We start from the raw sequence: 20656 nt of genomic DNA, 5'->3' as shown, positions 1-20656 counted from the left end.
CTGGGATTTTGTCCCAGAAATTACGCCAGATCATGAAATGTACTTATATGTGGGGAACTAAATTAAGATTTGAGGGTGAGATTCAGTTCCAGGCTGAGATCCAAAGTGTGGAAATCTGCAATGTGAATTAGACATATGCACCTTTTTACCTTTAATAGAAGTTGAACTGACTGCTGACAAGATTCATGAATTATTAATCAAACAAACAGCCTCCAGAACAAAAGGTTTTCTTTCCTCCCTGGTCATCATGTTGATCTTTCCAAATGTCAGCTTGATTATAATTAATCTTTCTGAATACTGATGATCAAAATTAGCCTAATTATATTTCCTCAGCACTTCATGTATTAATACTTCCATAAAGAGATGCACGTTGGTATCTGATGTATTCTAGGGTTGCATTTTCCTTTACTGCATGGTCCTCTTAGTTCAGAGTCACAACTACTGCTTTTCTACCAAGCTGGTTCTCAGTTGCTGTCTCAAAGAACCATTTATTCAATCAAATTTTTAGCAGCCTTTTTGTGTCCTGTTAACTTTGAAAAATAATATCATAATATAAAAAACAATTTCTCTCTCTGAAAAAAAGAAGTCTTCTTCAATCACTTTCTTAAAAATTCTTAATTTTTTGTATTAGATGTGTTTAAGCCACCATGGGAATTTCAGCATGAAAATCATTCTTGGAACCCATGGAAGATTAAATCTGCACTTATTTTCTCTAGAAAATATTTCTTCTTATGGAATATTATAATAGTTTAATCTCTTTCAGTGTACTTAAGTTAACCCATGTTCAATTTTATCTGAAGTCCATTTGCTGTTATATCTTACTTCCACTTTCCTAGCAATTACTGTTAAAATCTCCGTTGCAGTTGATCTCAACACATTTTTGACATGAGATGAGACATTAACTCTCATATCCTTTTCTTCATGTTATTAGACAGATGAAAACTCTTTTTTACTAAGACACTGATTTTGTGTCACTTTTTTTCAGAAACCTTTTATGGACAACATCCATCTCCTTTATGTGATTACAATAATTTCCAAACTCTCACCGTGATCTCTCAACCATCTTTTTTCTATTTGTTAATCTATCCTCATCTGTGCCTCAATTTCTAGTTAGTTAATAATTTAGGGTTGCTTCTTTTCCTGAGTTATTCTTAATTCTACCCCAGCCCCATTTTCTTCTCTTTACTTACCTTCTATTTGTGAAGTGAAAAAAACTTTTTGCTATGAAACTTTTTTGTTAAAATATGTAGACATGCTATGCAGGTGGTCTCTCTGTGACTGAGAGATATTGGCAGGGAAGGAGGAGAAGTCTGTGATCCTGCTGTGTGCAGCAAGTATTGTATGCATAAATAAAACTTTTCAGTTTCCATCATAACCAGGCCTCTGGCTTTTTTCCTAAACACATACAATAAAAAGGGAGAACAGACGAGTGCTAGGCATCTTAAAGAAAATATTAATTTCTGAGCCAAATAATTCACCAGCAAATGTGTTTGCAATTCCTTTGATTGAGTGATTACTCTTTCCCTCATGGATAACAGGAGCTTTTAACTACAGAGTAATGTAGTTAACAATATACATAAGATTCATTGGATAATCTTCTATATGCATCTAAATTTCTATTCCTCCAAGGTCAGAATTTCAAAACTGTTTTATATCAGGACTTAAACTGTGTATAAGCTTCTATAATTTGCAAACGTTAAAGGAATATCCTGGGTTTTTTTCTGATCCTGTCAGTATATTGATGAAAATTATCGCAGTTCTGCCAAAACTATTGCCATACAAATGATGTCATCAGAGCATTGAAAACTGAGCATGTTGATAGAAATTTTTATTTTAAATTACACCAAGAGAAAATGTAGGAAGCTTGCATCCCTGTCAGTTTCTAAAGCAGAATGTTTCTTCAAAGGTGTGACATACTGTAACAAAGTTTCAAGACTTCTTATTTGTTAGAAAAAAATCCAAACCTTCAAAATTCTGATACAGAGTCATTTGCTTAATACCATAATGCTTTCTATAAAATTACCATTACACAAATAATGTGACTCAAATACTGGTGTATATTTTTTTAGAGCAGGATGGGAGATGCATCATCAGGTTGTACTGGGGAACCCTTGAGTTGACATGTCCTTCCTCTGCCCCATTCACTTTTGAAGCTATTTTTTTCTTCTGCTGTCTGCTGAGACCAGTGAGTGGTTTCACATCTGAAGTGAACAGAAGCACATTTTTCACTGGAATGAAATTCTGTTTTCTCCACCATAATGTTTATGAACCTCGGATAATAATCCACCATTTTTCATAGAGTTAGAAAATAGGGGATATTATTCTGAGGGAGGGAGGGAGGGAGGGAGGGAAGGAAGGAAGGAAGGAAGGAAGGAAGGAAGGAAGGAAGGAAGGAAGGAAGGAAGGAAGGAAGGAAGGAAGGAAGGAAGGAAGGAAGGAAGGAAGGAAGGAAGGAAGAAAGAAAGAAAGGAAGAAAGAAAGAAAGAAAGAAAGAGTAATGCAGTTTCGTATTAATGATTTAATTTGAGCATATTATTGAATTTTAAGCCTATGTAAATCACTTCTAGTATATATCAAAGGTAACAACTGTGAAGTTTGACACATACAGCCTATAAATGTAATTCCTTCCCTCTTTTGCTGCTGAAGAGCCCAACCCAGTCCTGTCAAAAGTGCCATACTCCTGATTAAATACTTCTCAAGAGTAAAACACAACATTGTACAGTACCTTCCATCTAATCATAGACTCCACAGAGGACTCCCAGCAGGAGGAGTGTCAGTCGATACTGTATTGCCCAGAAAGTCCTCTCTGGACAGGTATACCTAAAAATCCAAACATCCCTGGGAAAGAGCCACCCACCTACTTATTTAGATTCTCTAACACAGAGGCCTTACCTTAGTTTTCAAATACAGGAGAAGGAAGCATCCCATGTCCTCCCCCACTTCTATGGGATACCTGAAAGCATTTGCTGAGGATAATCTGCTTCCAGTGTCCGTGCTCCCAGCCTACATTTCCCAAGACCTTTGAGAGAGTCATAACCACTACTCAGCCTGGGAAAGGATACACAACACCTGCAAGCAGGGCTTGGATTAAATACCATCTAAGAGCTGTCATATTCCTTTTAGGCTCCTAGTGCTCTGCTAGAAAAAGAGCCATGATTATTTACTGCTCTTCCAGACTGCACCTCCAAGATAGAATAAATTTGGTGTCTTTGTCATTTTAGAAGAGCAAAAAGAGTGTTAATTTACACACTGCTTCATGGATTTTATGATTAATATTGTGCAAGCAAAACCAAAATTTGAAACTACTAAATGTGAGCAGCTAAACATTTCTCATGAATATGCTTTAGTGGGGCTACTCACCAAGAGGTATAGTGGAGCTGCAATTATAGACCCAGAAAAAAACAAAAAAAAGCCCATCTACAAAAAACAAAGATTATTTAAGTCCCTTTGCTACACTGTGCTGTGATGCCATAAATCCTCTTTTGATCAGATACAATTATAGGGGTTTTTTCTTGTCTTTTAAATTTTGCCTCCCACTCTTCTCAGATCTGATTTCTAAGGTCATTTTTTTCTAGATGGAATAGCCTGTGCTTGATATTGAAATGTGATTTAACAAAAATATAGTGGTGAAACTTTGAAGACAAATTATGAAGGATTACCTTTTTTACTGTTCTACAAAAGTTTCATTACAATTCACCCCTAATAAGTGTCAAAGGATACTAATCCACTGATTCTTCCGTGAAAATTTTGAATTAAGGAAGGACAGTAAAACGGATTTATTAAAAGCTTTTTGAAACAGAAGATAATTCAGTTATCATCTTCATCATCCCTTGCTACAGAGGCAGCAGTCCTTAATCCTATTTATTATCTCTGAAAGATATCATCATTGAATTTGGCTGGTAGGATGGGAGAGATAGTTATATATTTATGGACTTATCCTTTCCAGGATAACTATTCTTCCACATGGGAGTCTGCGAATCTTGAATGCTTCCAAGTCTGATGAAGGGCGGTATTTATGCCAAGGTGTAAATGTATTTGGATCTGCAGAAATCGTTGCATCACTTTCTGTTAAAGGTATGAAAAAATGCTTTGATGGTAATGATGATTTATTTCAACAAATAAAGCAGCATTCTCCAGGCAGAATAAAAAAGCATTTCCAACAAGCCAAGGGGACTAAACTCCATCTGGTCAAACATTGAATCAGATTGCGTACTCCAGCTGTTTTATTGTAGATGTGCCATAAGAATTAATATATATATTAAATCACTCAAACTATGAATAATTCTATAAGTAAAGGAATCAATATTGCTTTTAACATATTTTATCTTTGGGAACTCACTTACCCCTAACTTTTTCTGCATGAGAAGAAACCTTTAAATTAAAGTAATAATTGTATCTATATAAAATGCAGAGAAAGGTAATACCTTAGAAGATTAATAATAATACTAACACTACTGAGTAGCAATTAATTTCTGAACCTTTTTTCTTTTTCATTTTTCAGCTAAATTAATGGATTTTCTCTGCAGATGTTCAAGCCTTTTGACTTCATTTTTCAAGCTTCTTCCTGTATTTAGTAATCCAGGAAGCATCCTTTATTATTTTATGTGACAAAACTGAAATTTTCATACAATCACAAGATTCCAGGTGCTGCAGCCTCAAAAAAAAAAAAAGCTTTTCCTGAAACTTGTAAAATTAATTAATTAATTAATTAATCCACCTCAGATGTCCCATAGATTGCTGTTTAGGATTCTGCCTTATTGACTCCATGAAACTGTCTGTACCTTCTGATCACCATTGTCATACTTCAGTGTGTATTATGAATATCTTTCAGTATTTGACTGTCTGCAATTCATACTAACAAATGTAGTATCTGGAGAGACTCAGCATCAGTCAATCCTATTATTTTGGTCTGGCCCTTATAAGTTAATTTCCATCTGAATGTTCCTAACCCTTCTGTTTCCAGAACCTACAAGAATAGAGCTGACTCCCAAGAAGATTGAGCTAACGGTTGGAGAGAGCATCGTCCTCAGCTGCAAAGCCATTCATGACAGCACCATGGATGTCGCCTTCTACTGGACACTCAATGGGCAGCCAATTGACTTTGAGAAAGAAGGTGGACACTTTGAAAGCATCAAGGCAGTAAGTGACCATGCATTTGTCATCTCTGTGCTGGGAATTGATAGAAATTTGCATGATTTTATATGTCTCCCATTTACCAAATTTTGGCCAAACTGAGAGATAACTGGTCTCAGTAATATTGGAAAGAAATGTTAGATAGAGGAGGTACAAACTGCAGATCACTAGAATTACTCCAAGTAGTATTCTTCAAGAAGATATTAAATTTAAACTGATATATCATATTATTAGTGATGTATCAGATAATCTTTGTGAGGGAACAGAAAGGAGTTTTCATCAAATCCTACTTACATTCTTCTGCTGATTTTAATATAGAAAGGATGCTGCTATAAGCATTGATGTCTCTCTCACAGATAACATGGCTGTTGAAATGCCCTCACCTCCCAACGCTTTACTTGCCTAGAAAATATTTTAATATCTGAATAGCAAGGGCTATTATGCAAGTCAATATGAATCATATGGACAAAAATATGCACACCAATTTAAAATATTGCTACTTGAGTCAAAAAGAGTTTCATGTGATCAAATGGTATGATGAAGAATTTCAAACCTGTCTCATGTAAAATGATTTGAACATTTCTTAGTAGAAAGAAGTCTTTTAGTGTGAACAAGCTTGGAAATGGAATCTACAGTAATTTAACTGAATCTTGCAACTAATGAAATGTAAATCAAATGTCCATGCTATGTTAACGGAGAGAAATTAAGTTCATAAAGGTCAGGAAATTTTAAATCTTAATGTATCTCATTTGAGTACAATGTAGAAAAGTTAACTTTGCATTAAAAACCTTGTCAGCTGCAATCAATTTATTCTTCTGCTTGCCTATATGGAAATCATACTCTTTATAGAAGTCATATCTTCTTGGTGGGGAGTTCATGTTTTTAAAATTTGAGTTTACTTCAATAAAACTTTTAATCGAACAACATTAGCTAGGTATATTTTAGAGGGAAGGTTCTTAGCATAGTTATCTTCATCTGAGGAATATAGCACTCAAAACAACACTAGGTAAGGAAAACTTTCACTCCTCTTTAACTTCAAGATCATTCTTTGATTCAAGAAAAAACCCTATTATTAAAATTTACTTCAAATTATTCCCCAAAAAATGAAATCTAAAACAGGCTACATGATTCTTTCCTTGTATTTCAGCATCTCTCTTCAAGGGAAATTTTTAATCAATTGGAAAAATCCACAGGCTAGGAAATTTTCAAAGTAATTTCATACCTCATGTCAAAATAAAGCTAATTTAATATAATTTAGCATATGAAAAAAGAGGATTTTGTAGATCTCAGTCAATAATTCTTCATTAATTTCATTTCTACAAGAGAAAACCCTCAAATTGATAGAAATAAGGCTTACTCAAACCAATCAAAGACAACATCCTATTTTCAGACAAATGTTCATGCAAATCTCACTAAAATTACTGACTGGTTTAACTGTCCTGACACAATTAAAATTTGGCCAAAACTTGATAGATTTAACCAACTATTTGAGTTTCTGACCTCCTCCTAACTGTACTGCTAGAGTGTTACTGCTACTTTACTAAGTGAAAATAGTACTACTCACAGAATAAGCTGGGTTGGAAGGGGCACACAAGGATCATCGAGTCCAACTCCTGGCCCTGCACAGGACACCCCAAGAGTCACGCCATGTGCCTGAGAGTGTTGCTCAAGAAGTGTTGTTCACTTCTTGAACTCTGTCAGGCTCTGACACAACTTCAGGCCTTGGGTCTTGTCACAAATGGGAAGAGATCTGCACCTACCCCTTCTGCTTCCTCTAATAAGGAAGTAGATGACAACTTGGTTTCACCTCAGTCTCCTCCAGGCTAAACAAGTCTCTCATAAAGCAGTGGCAAAAATATCTTGATTTTTGCATTGTCCTGAAATGAAGCTAGATCAGTTGAGAGACACAAATCTTGAAAGTGGTAATAAAAACTGTGGTAATACAGGAATTTTTTGTGTGTTTTGACACAATTCCCATACCTACTCATTTGTGGAATATTGTCTGTTGTATCTCATTATCATTTCTGTTAATGACACGAGAATGAGAAATTAATCAAAAGGTAAAAAATTTATTTCTTTACTTCAATAAAATCTAAAGCATGACAAGGTACTGGGGTCAAAGGAAGAAAAAACTCCTTTTTTTGCTGTCAGGTAATGTCCTTTAACCTATCCAGTTTCAACGCTGGGATACACAATGAATTAAAGCCATAGGTTTATGAATGGAGAAAAGAGGAACTTGAAGTCTGATAGAGTTCTATCTATATCCCTTATATTACTCTTCTGTATGAAACACTTCAAAATTACATGAGTTGATCCTGAACAAAATGCTTTTTAATGGAGTACATTTAAGAAAAATAATATCTTTTGTGTGCATGAAGTCACAGAATTACATGTCCATTTTTTCTCCATACACTGATACTTCATCAGTTAAAAATATTTTCAGGCTTGCCTGCAGTTTGGTAATTTGTTTTAAAGCCTGACAAATTAAACATTATTTATATGGCTTTTTTTAATAATAAAACCACTATAAACTTCTCATCACTGGTTGCACTGCTCATACTTTCACTGTGGCAGACCCAAGAGTTAAGTATGATGAGCATCTTGATGCTTAATGCAGTATTGTAAAAGCTGTCACCAAAGTAACACCTATTTGGGCTGTAGATAAATTTTTACTTACTAAAATTGCGTGATCCCTAGCAATTACACTTAAAAAGAAAATTTTCTCTTACTAATAACTTTACTATTTTTGTTTTGAAATTATATCAGTAGTTTTTGTACCAAGTAAAAAAGCTGCTATAATTTTTCATATTGAGAAGTAATTTTTCATACAAACTGAAGGTATTTTTGCTGTTCTTTACTGAGCTATCAATGATTTAGTGCCCATACCAATTTAGGTACTTCAGAAACTTGCCTGGCAAATAGATGTGTGATAAGGATGTCAAGTTGTGCATGAAGTAAATATTAAGGACAATAGACCAGCTGATTTCCACTGCAGATAGAAGTCTAGGGAAAGAAAACATCCCAAATGATGTGCTTATGTAACTTCACAATGTATTTGGTGGAAGAACAATAATGCCAAGGGTTATATAAAACCAGAATCCTCCAGCATTGGTAAAGCCTTATTTTGTCTAGCAAAATACTTGATAATATTTTAGGTTCTAGGAGGGATAATCTGTGTAATAGAAAAAATTTTGCATAGAAGTCTGAATTTCCAAAATTTTCTTGAAGCAACACAGTATGCAACGAACTCATAAAGTATAGATTTGCTTGTTTTTATTAGGATAACTTTGATTTTCTGTCCCTTGTGCCAAATGTAGAAGTCCTAGTCAAAATTCTATTCAAAATGTTTTCTCCTAAAATCTCTACTGGCCATAATTTTCTCTTAGACATATACCTTTTTCATCTAAAAATATCTGATTTTTTCTGTATATTTTCATCCAACTGTCATAATTCCAACTCTGTGCTTGAAGGCTGATACTGTTTTTATAGCAACCAAACAAAATGATTTACTGTAGTTATCCACAGACTGGTAAGCATCAGCATTGCTCCTAATGTCCCTCACCTTGACTTTTCAGACTCAGGAAAGTGGTTTGGTCTGAATACGTTCTTGGTCTTTGATCTTGGCTGAAACTGCCATCAGGGGAAGCAAGAAGTACAACTTGTCATGTTATATTTTACAATGGTTATTTGTTCACATGGAAGTGAATGGAAATCTACTGTTTTACTTCAAAAAGGACAGTGGATACAGATTGGACAATGCATTTTATTCCTGCCTAGTACTGGAGACTCCCATTTGATAACCTAGAATTTTGAACAATGCATAAATTTACATCTTTCTTTGTACTTTCAAGTCGCTCCCTAATTTCTTGTAGTACTTTTATCATATTCAAGATATTAGGATTAAAATTTCCTAAGCATTTCTAAATAGGAAGAGCTAAATTCTATGCTACATGAAATCAATTAAAACAGCAGGCTGTTAATAATAATGTCTTTCCTCTTTATTGGATATAAACCCAAACAAGGTTAATTAAACAGGGATTTTACAGAACACCCCAACTGCCCCCCCCAGATGAGGAAAACAGCAATAGTTGTCAGAAGCCTTGCAGAAGACAGCAAGCTCTTTGTGCAGTGAATTTCTGCTCTGGGTAAAGCTTCCATATCAGCATCATTGCTACCAATTTGTTTCACTGTCTGTTGCAATCCTTTCCTGCTGATGGAAGAGGCTGAACACAGCCATTACTGTCAACTCTAATCTCTAGATTTTTCAGCCCTGTGCTCATTACCAGGTTATGCTCACTTATCATGTTACAGCAGTTGCCTATTTGAGCAATCAGGAGCAGTTTAAACCAAAAAAAAAAAAATTAAATCTTGTTTCTTGGTAATAAATAGCTATTGTAAATTAGGTAGTGTACTAAATAAAATAAGGATTTCTAGACTTTGAGTTCTATGACTAGTAACTACAAACCAAAATCCAAGCAAAGACCACAGTGTAATAATGCATTTTACCATGTGTTTCTTCCAGGATATAAACATTTCTAGTGAACAGATTGAATTTATTTGATGCTGTGCTAGAAAGAGACACTCCAAACTTTTCCTAGAATCAAAAAAGTGTGTAAATTGTTACATGCAAGTGCTTGTGGCTTTGACTGTTAATAGAGAGTAAAGAACAGAGATGATAAGCAGCATCTGACCTTGTTTAGCCTGGGGAAAAGGAAGCTGAGGAGGATCTTACTGCCCTCTTCAGCTACTTCAAAGGAGGGTCTAGTGAGGTGGGGACCAGTTCTCCTGTCCCAGGTAACAAGTGACAGGCTGAGAGGATGTGACCAGGTTGCACCAGAGGAGATTTAGATTAGAGGTTAGAAAATATTTCTTCACTGCAATTGGTCATGCACTGGAACAGGCTGCCCGAGGAAGTGGTGATATCACTAATCTTGGAAATGTTCAAAAGGAGTGTGGATGTGGCACTTGGGAATATGGTTTAAGGGTGAACACAGCAGTGCTGAGTTAGTGGTGGAACTTGATGATTTTAGAAGTCTTTTCCAACCTTAACAATTCTCTGAACTCTTCTATTTAATTTTATTTTAGACAGGGGAGATAACCAATAATTTTGGAAAATGTGAGCCTCTTAACAGACTTAATTCCTGACCAATTTCTATTAAAAAATGATTATAATAAATAATGAAATACAGTCAGATAATTTTTACTGATTTGTTCCATTGTGGTATTTTGTACCTTTCCTTGTTTACAAGAAGCATTCTAAAGCAAAAAACCTTGGGATAAATAAAAGACATTTCATGACAGTCCATTCCTCCCTCTGTTTACTTGGAGCTGATGGATCATTTAACTGCTTGGCACAGTGTTAATCTGGGCTATAACAGCAGAGTCGATTGTTTGAACAACTGATCAATATCAGCTCCTAAAGAAGCCTCCATTTAAAGCTCTGCTGGCTATTTTACACTTGCAGCCTTTCTCCCCAGCTGCTGTGACAGTGCTTTCCAAAGCCTTCCTGGCAGTACTTCTCCATTTCAGTTCTTACACTCCCAATCTTTTGGTTTTATTCTTGAGCCCTTGCACCTGCAAACCTCAATTGTGTTGTTACAGAAAAGTCTCATGGGAAGAAGCTTTCACTGTCCTGAAGCTCACCTCTACTTCTTGCCCCCTTTCTTTTTCTCTTGTTTGGTAAACCAAGACACAGCATGCAGCACAGTAGATAATGTTTACATAAATACTCCATAAATGTTATCCAACAATATACATACTAAGAATCTTAACAATCAATCATTGTGTAACAACTGCTCTTAATAAACATATTCCAATGAATACTTACAAATAGGAAGTGTAAGTAGGTTCCAAAGAAAATTATATAACACTAGGGGGAAAGAAAAAAACAGCAAAACATAATCATCATTTTCATTGTCACCTACTGCACTGGAGGGAGCCTCAGAGGTCTTTTCTTCCTTTTTTCTCGTGGTAATAAAATTGCAAATAGAGAACATGAATTTAGCATCAGAAGCGTAGTGGCCATCTCTGTCCTGAAGCTTCCCATTTCATATCCTATCTCTTTTCTCATTCCTTCCTATTCTCACTGCTTTTTCCATGTTTTTGTTAATCCCTTGATTTCACAAAACTACCCCAGTACATGACAGACCCCTGACAGCTAATATTTTTTTAACTTCATCTCTTTTTCTACCTTTATTCAATAAAATTTATCAAACACATTTGCAGCAATTCAAGACACACTTGAAATGCATTTGAAGCATTTCAAGTTTATTCAAGTTCTCCCTCTCTACTCTCAGCACTCCATCACTTTCTGGCATCCACTCAAGCCACCAGTACTCACCAAAACAATTCTTTTCATAATTCTTGCCATGTCTATGCAAACTGTTCATAAATACTGCCACTCAAAGAGTCTACATTCCCCCCACATGATTCTTAAGGGTTCACAAACCTAAAGACATCCTTTTAACTTCTTATAGACAGGGGAAATGCAAGTTATGTTTTATCAGGTATGTCTGAGTCAATCTGCATCAGCCTGGATACTGATATATTACCATTATTATCCTGCCTCATACCACTGATCACAACAAAACTGATAACAATGATTTCATCTTCTTTGTTCCAAATGTGCCTATATGATTAGAAAGCAGAGCTCAGAATATAATTTCCCATTACCAATATATCAACTAAGAAATCTGCTGCTTCTCAGATTAAGTGTTTGCAATTTTGAATCATCACAAGCAGTAGACAGATGTAGTTGATATGTTCAACCTGAGAATTTGCATGAAATGATACTTAAATTTTCCTAAACAGAATATGGACATATTTTGGCTTGAAGACAACAATCCATCCTAATGTACATATAAATTTTCACCATTATTTAAAAGAACTTGATTGTACTGCTGGTCCTCACTTACTGTTGATGGTACAAATATAACACTGCCATAACGTTATTCTGTAAAATCATTTGTTTGCTTCAGATAAACTCACCAAAAGAACCTCCATTGCCATTCAAATATTGCAAAAATAACCTGTGAAATAATTTTTCAATTAAATCTAACTTAATTTCATTACTAAAGACTATTTGTCTAAATTAAGTAATATATGAGTCAGGAATTCACCTAATCTGTATGTTATATGTAAAAGCACCCATATATTTTAAATGATCATTTACATTGAAGAAGCTATCATTAACAATCCAGGTCATTCTTGCTTAGGATCAAATCTCAGTCCTTTTTACTTGACACAGCATTGTTTTATTGCTCTCAATTTCAAGAGAATAGAATCTTTTTAGGCTTTTAGTACCTCACAAGCACTCTCTTCTGTATAAAAACCACTTTGTAGGAAAGCATCCTCACTTCTCACTGTCAAGAGATCTAGATGACAGGCAGCAAACCTTGATAAACCCCCGTAGTCATAGTAAAAAAAGTGGCCCAAACTCCACTTTGGCTTTCATCATAAAAGTTTTCATGCAATGGCAGTCAGTGTTTGTCCATTCTTTTCTTCCCTTTGATTTAAGCTTTTGTTGAATCATGATCATTTGTAATATTCTCATTACCCATTTTAGACACATTCTTCCCAGGCAAAGAGACAGTTTTCACCACATGTTGTCCAGGCTGAGTTCACAGCCTGAAGCCTCTGCACAGTGCTAAGCACTCCTCAAGCCCTTGCAGTGTAGAAGTTGAGAGCTGTGGGTCAGCACATCATCACTACCGACTACCCAGTACTATGAACTTTGGCTTTTTGTCCCTCTTTTCAAGATAAATCAGAGCTACATTCAAAGAACAACAGTTGGAGTGCAGACGGGAAGTATGACAATGAATGTGGAAAATGAGCAACATTAGAAGAAGACTAAAGACTAAGAAAGCTGGGTTTGATACAATGACAAAATAATGATATTTCATATAGATTTTCCACATATGATTCTGTATTTTAAACGTATGTCATAAATGATGCAATAATCAACCCAAGTGTAATTCTTTCATGAAAGACATAGGGGGAAGGGAACAAAAGACTTACTAGATGTTAAGAAAGTGCACTAGGGTATAACTGTGAGCTCCATTTCAAATGCAGACAGATTAGAAATTGTGCAAAGTCTTCAAAAATTGATTAGAAATTAGAATTTGCAAAGTCTTCAGAAGAAAACGTCAGATATACTGAATGGACCACCTTGGTTTAGAGATAAAAACTCAGCAAATGAATGGACAGATTAAGAGAGAGGTTTCCTAGCAACTGGCTCAGGACAATGAACTCACTCTCACAGGAAGAATAAGTTTAATTCTCTTCATTTGAGGGAAGGAACATATGTAAAAGTTGTTTATTGCAAAGCCACTCACAAATGTTAATATCTGGTTATTAAAATGAGAGAGCCGTCTTTGCCCAAATTAAGGTGCAAACGAGACCATATGTCAAAGTCATTAGTATCGATTTTTAATTAACCGTAAGTGTGAGAGAGAAAGGGGGAGAGAGAGAAAGAAATAGGAAAAGAGAGTGGGAGCAAGGAAAGAAAGAGAATGACAGAGAGACAGGGAATATGTAATCACTGCATGGATTCTGTTGGTTCTCTTTTTCTGGTCTTCTCAGTGGTGAGTGTCCCAGTCTAGTCAAAGTGATTGTCACTGTCTTGAGCCATGAGGGGTGGGAGAAACACAAAATCCACTGGGTTTATATTTACTCAGGTTTGGGTGAGCATGCCAAAGTACCTCCCCTGGGGCAGGGAATTTTACACTCCATGATGTAATACTTTGAATCATGGGACACTTCATCAGTCTGATGGTTTATGACACATTCTAAGAATATGACATCACAGCTGCCTCTTATATCAGTAAAACTGAGCCAATTATGGCCCACCAGAAGGGATGAATTCCTTCAGGTTGTGTGTGGATGTTCTGCCACTTCTCTGGAAGGGAATTTCCACAGCTAGCCACTACTGTAAGGACTCTTCTCTTATCCAACACGCAGCTGTAGCCTCTAGTGACGGCGTGCACACCTTCTGCACCTGGGAAGTTAAGTGATTGATTGGGTAATTAACTAGTATCAGTCCAGGCTCCCACAACAATCTCTTAAGACTTATGAGATGGAAAGAGAAAAAAAATCCACAGGCAAATTCCTCTCTGTGAGTATTTGAGATCGCTGAAGTATTAATTCCCCAACAGAAAATTCTCTGAAAATTGTCTTTTTTTTTTTTGTTTGCTTGTTTGGGGTTTTTTTGTTGCTGCAAACCCCCCAAATATTTGGACAATGAGTGCAAAAGACAAATGCAATGATGCAGCATTGAGTGAAGAATGCATGTTATATGTTCCTCGGAGCCTTTTTGAATTTGAGGAAGTATTTCCACATCCAAAACAAATGCGATTGCATCAATGGCACCAATTTTTGAAAAATAAATAGCTTCAAGCAATATGTACAACTAATGTACAGCTAACTAGATACAATGCAGACATAACTATGACCTCAGACAACATACCACACTGGAGCAGACAGAGCCATAGCTTGACATGTCATTCAGCATTGGAGCTGCCCAGATCCAAATGAATGGGATGGTTGGGAGCATAAAATGAATGGTACAATAACTTGCAGTCCTGGAGAGAAACATTAGTCATGACAGATAGGATTCTGAGCTCTATTATTATTTATTTGCTGCTTAATGAAGATCAGCAGTGTACAGCAGGTCTGTAGCTGATGCTGACCTTGAAGGTTACTCTTAGCTTTCCTGAAAATCAGTAAAAGTTGGTTGTTGAACCTATCAGTTTTGGTTTGTTTTCTTTTAAGTTTTAGCTTCAGTAAAATACAATCTACATTTCACACTGTAGAAGTTTATACTGAGATTGAGGAACTGATACTTGGTTAAATGGATAATACACGATGCAACACCAAGGAATATGGATTTTTCTGATAAAATGCTACTTTGAAATAATGCACTTCTCTCGGGGCCGGCTGCTTGTTCTCTGCCCCCGAGGTGAGTTGGGTGGTCCAGGGAGCGACCCCAGGCTCTGAAGAATGAGACTGGACTCTTTGCTGTTCGGTCTTCAGGTTGTTTATTAAGCCTTATCTACAAAATTTTCTTCCTGGCAGGCAGAGGTCTGACCAGCAAGGCAGCCACGACGCTCTCCGCCCGCCCCCAAGGCTGCTCCGTCTCTTATACCACTAATTACGTATATCATATTTACCTTTACCTTCCAATACCTATCACCCATGTTGGACAGTGCACCCCTTCCCCAAACCAATCCCTGAGTGCCAACACCACAGCAGAAGATGGAGAACAAGAAGAAGAAGGAAGAAGGATGAGACACGCCCTGTTCCCTCCATCTTGTCCCCATTACCTTTATACAAAAATTTTTAAAACTTATATTTTCACCCTGTGTACACCTTATAAAAACACCCTTTAAACCTGTGACACCTTCCAGCCCTCATACCAAACTGGCAATTCATTTGCAGGATCGAAATCCAGCCACCAAGTGTTCTGGGCATCATGCCAAGATCTCCGAGGCCCCTGACGGGGTTTCGGCTCTCGACGTGGTCTCGGGGGACTCCTCACATCCGGAGTGATGTGCAGAGTTCCCACACACTTGTTGCAAACTATTCCCTGTCAAGAAAAAACATAAAATCAGTAAAATAAAAGGCAGCTTTTAAAAACATACACTTAATAGCATCAAAATTTAGACCTAGACAAAGAAATTTAAATGCCACTATCTTTGACTGAATAAAATTGAGACCACAAAGTTGCTGATACGCCAGGCTGTCCTAAATAATGTTAGCCCAGGTGAGAGAGATCTTCCTGCATCGTTTGCATTCATATCACCCAGTTTTTATCTTCCCCCAAGGGGAAGTGAATGTCTCTGCTTTGCGGAAGCATGACATCTTTTCCCACTGACAGAAGGCTAAAAGCACAAGAAAGTTTCTGACCTTAGATACTTTTCTTAATGGAGTCTCTGCTGCATCCCCACTTAGTAGGTGGTTTTTTTAAACTGGATTGTAATTGTTCAAGTTTAAGTAGCAACTACAGTGACAAGGTGCAGAATTTTTCTTGAGACATAGAAAGTCAGCACATAAGATTAACCTCCTCCAGACCTTTTTGTGGTCAGGAGCCTCTCATTACAGGATAAATTAATCAACAAACAATTTGGCTTCCAAGACTTGGTAGAGTCTGTAAAATTTATGAAAACCATTTTATACATGCCACAGAATAGCACGAATGCAGTATTTTTTTAGAGTTCCTGGTCAAACATATCTCCTACTTATCTAAATGGAAGCTAAAATGTATGGTTTTCTTGATTATGATCAAGAATCCAGTGTCTGAGCATATACCTATCTGTATTAAACACAGTCAGTGTTTAATCCACTCACAGATCCTCAGGAATGCTGGCTGGGCATCCTGTTATGTTGTAATAAAAGTGTTTCATAGAGATCTATTGCACTGCACTGCTCTCCACTTACAGCAATGATTCTTTCAATTGATGCTTGTCTGCCCAGTTACACAGGTGTGCAGATGAAATACATATATTTTTCCTGATAAAAATATTAGGATTTACGCATTCATGAACCCTCTGGAAGTTAGAGGGACAGCCATGGTTTTTAACAGCTCTTGAACAATGAAACCAGACAGTTGCTATCCATTATGCTATTCCTCACACTTAACACTAAAACACACATTAGATGTAAATTACCCTCAAGAGAGGACAAATGTGGACTGATTCTGGTCTTATCCTTTATGTAACTAAAGCTTTGTACCAAAATCACTAGTGATCTTGAGCAACCCGTTTCAATAGCTAGTAAATGCTACTGTTATGCAACTTAAAAAAAATTATATTCTGAATTTGACTCCTGATAGGAGCGTGTGCTCTTCTTCTGCATTTCGAGCTGTAGAGTATTGAGATATCCATTTCCCCTGCTGTGATTTCTCATATGCCAGAGCAAGAATATAAGAATTTCATTATGGCCTGACTGGTCTATCTTCCCCTCAGCAACATCATTACCTAGGCCACTTCAGAAGGCAAAACTTTCCCATGGTAATCATGCTCTTAGATCTACAGGGTTATTAAGCTATAGATCATGCCCACATTCACTTTGGCCTCAGAGGCAGCCTTAATGTCTCCACCTGCCTTTTCCTTCTTTGCATTTGAATATCCTTTGGTAAAGATTTTGCCTTGATGCTATACGAGATATTACAACAAGTTAGTTCAAAAAATGCAAATGAAGAAAAGATTGACTGAAGAAGTGTGCCAAGATGTGCTGCAAAGGAATTCTTCTGCCTAAAAAGAAAAAAACTAAATTATAGAAGATTGGATCTTGAAATGAATCCTATTTCATCTTGTCATTAATGACCTTGGCATAAAAGAAAGAAGTATGCAAATGACGATTGTATGGTACAAATTGGACATCTTACCAATGCAGCAGATGATGAAAATAACAGATGGGAACAGACAAGAAATTCAATCCCATGAAGAACAAGGTCATGCATGTATGAATGACTGGTTATAAAGAGGGAGCTCATAACTTGCTAATGAATAAGGATAAAGATCTGAGTGTGTCTACATGAGCATAGAATAAGCCAAGAAACAAGCAAATATGGATCTAGGTGAATTCGGTGACAGATTTCCAACACAACTAGAGAAGTATCAATACTTATAACTCTAGAAAGATTTTATTTTGAATGCAGGGTGCAATTCTATTCACTCATGATCAAAATTACTCAAATTAGAACCACTGAATGGGATAGAAACATATAGTTCAAGGAAAGACTGTCAGTGTTTGCTTGGTTAGCAAAGTAGGCCAAATCTGAGAAAGGAAATACCTATACTCAATTAATGTTTCCTAAAGTGAACTTTGGGGAATTGTAATGACTGTTGGCTAAAATCCTAAAAAAAAGAAAGTTGAACTGGCTCTCTCTTTATATTCGCTATATATTTTTTGCACTTTTCTGCATTAAATACATACATATTTCATCAGGAAGGATGAGAATCATATAATCTTTTCTCATTCATATTAAGCATTAACTTCCTCTCTATTAATAAAAAAAAATCAATCAATATTATCTTCCAAGAAATCTTAATTTTAGCACAGTAGCAAGATATATTCCAAATGTCACTGCATTACAGTAAAGAGGGAGAGGAAGAAAGTTCTTAATTTCTAAGAGGACTTTTTTTAATACTATGGGTAGCATTCGAAATATTTTTGTTCATCTCCTTAATGAATTTCTTTGTGCTAGTTGGAATAATTCACTTTGAACATGCAAATATGCGCAATATACTTTAAGCAAACTCAAAGTTATTAAAAACCTGAAATGCTCTTCTTTAATCCCTACTAATAATTGTATAAATGCACTGTTCTGATAATCCTCACAAGAGGGTATTAAGACACATACATTTTGCAAGATGAAAACTGCATTCAAGAGTTGACTGTACAAAAAACACCCTTGTGAACTACCTTGAACGCAGATTTACTGAGTTTTAAACTGGCACTTCATCCCTGTTTCAGCAAGCGTCCTCTGCAGATTTAATGATCAGGAACATCCTTCTGATGCACGCTGGCAGATATGGTTGCAGGGTCCAGACCGCAGCGGACACCGTGTCGGATGAGACAGAGCTGCTTGTTAGGGGTGAGTATGCTTTTGGTTCTCCCCTGAAAACACAATCACCACACACAGCTCTACCAGGGACTTTTAAATAAGTGAGCTTCAGGGATGTCTCTGCCATGCAGTAGTCCTCAGATTTCATGTTATTTAAGACATTTGTGATTAACCTGCTGTCTTTGAAAGGAGTTTCCACATGAGCTGACCTGCAGACACTGCAGAGAGAAACAAAAGACAGCGGGTTAATAGACAGGTTTAAGAGAGGTAGGAGCACAAAAGGTATACCAGATTAGCTAAAATGCAGACAATTAGCTTTCACAGACCTGTGTAAGGTAGGTATAATGAGTTTTTGCTATTCTGTTTGATGCTTTGCATTTCATCTCATGGTCAAGCCATTCTTTCAGCTTTAGCAGTTTAGGAACATTCATTCATTTCCTAAGAAGGGTGCCTATGCAGACTTTTGTAAAATTATAGACATGAACAATGAAACAGAAGTCCCTTAATATGACAAGAATTTGGTGTTTTCACACATGGAATTGTTACCACCAATTGTTTACTGCATTTTTATGCCCCAGTCCTATAATCTGTTGAATTGTTTCACCTTTCATTGAACCTTCCTGATTATGCACAGGAACTCAGAGTCCTTTACCTGAAGGATCCCAGACCATACTGAGGATGCCAACTCCATTAAGCAATTAAGCAGAGTGCTTCTGCATTCTGCACTAGGGGTGTGCTGAGGAGATCTGAGGATCTGCAGTTCACTTACTGACATAACTGGTGGATCCTGCAATACCAAGAGAGATGGATCCCAGCTAGGTAGCACAGCTGGGTAGCCTTACTGTGGATGATACATTTTTAAATAAATCAAGGTAGATATTTTATTAACATTTGAAAAACTTCAGATTAAAAAGAATCAAATTTATTTGGGTATTATAATTCAAAAATATTTATTTTACCACATTCCACAATATCTTTAAACATGATGTGTTCCTATCCACCACTTTTAGAGTAAATATATGTTTTAAATGATAAAAAATGTTTCTGGCTGACTGCAGGGCTCTTCATCTTTTCATGAAAGTAATAGTTAAATATTTCCATAAAGACATTTTGAGGACTGTCAGATTTCTACGAGCTATGGCACTTTTGGAATGGTTGTATTCAGCTGACTTGCCATGTAATACCATTTTAACTGCCTTATGAAATCTGATTCATCCTTCTGGGTTATGCAAGCTCTTTTGTGCCCCCTTTGTCTGTCTAAAACAGGAGCAGGAGGCTCTATGGATAGACAAGGCAATCTCAACTTTAAATTGAACTTTTGTGACAAAAAAGGCTTAGTTATTATCTAGGATAGACTGATTACAAAATTATTTTTAAATAATCCTGGTTATATAAATTTGTTTATTGAATTTCCTGTAGAAATTAAATTCTTCTCTGAGGAAGAGGTCTGAGAATAAATTTTAAGAAAGGCATTGTAAGAAGTATCAGGATTTGTTTATATGAGTCTCATTACCATGTCACCATGCTGTTGAAGTAAAAGATATAACTGCTTTGTAGTGGAATTTGAATTCAAATATACTTTGCCTACAATTTTCTCCTTTTCTTGTTTCTAAAATTGGATCGTTTTAAGATAGAGCAAGAAATTTTGTTTTGTATTGCAGAAAATGTTTAAAGCATCTTCAGCGTAGAATTGTGAATGACTAGTCCTTACAGACATCACCAGTGCAAAAATCAAGAATATTTATAAGAATCTAATCTATCTCTCCTTATACTTTTACAGGAACTTCATTTTCATTTCAGTATCTCTAATTTATTTTTCTCCCCTATCTCAGCCTGTAGAGTGCGCTTAGTGGTGTGCAATTTGACAGCGATGATCCCAAATTGTAGCACCTTTCAAGCTTCTTTATGTTTAGCTTCTGGTGATACTGGACATTGTTTAGGAGAAGATACCAAGAGAAA

The 20656-nt window shown here is 36.3% G+C and overlaps 1 protein-coding gene across 2 annotated transcripts in view; it reads left to right on the top strand.

Annotated features, from left to right (window-relative positions):
• CNTN5 (contactin 5) overlaps positions 1–20656 on the top strand; it is a 604610-nt gene that overhangs the window by 535664 nt on the left and 48290 nt on the right. For both annotated transcript variants that reach the window (XM_030945129.1, XM_030945140.1), the window contains exons 14-16: positions 3947–4074; positions 4964–5139; positions 18607–18727. In XM_030945129.1, the coding sequence (XP_030800989.1) occupies positions 3947–4074; positions 4964–5139; positions 18607–18727 (425 nt within the window). The remainder of the gene's footprint in view (positions 1–3946; positions 4075–4963; positions 5140–18606; positions 18728–20656) is intronic.

Source organism: Camarhynchus parvulus, chromosome 1, assembly GCF_901933205.1.
Source record: "Camarhynchus parvulus chromosome 1, STF_HiC, whole genome shotgun sequence".
In the NCBI taxonomy this organism is placed as follows: Eukaryota; Metazoa; Chordata; class Aves; order Passeriformes; family Thraupidae; genus Camarhynchus; species Camarhynchus parvulus.
The sequence above is the reverse complement of the archived record's forward strand: the minus strand, read 5'-3'. Positions and strand labels throughout refer to the sequence as shown.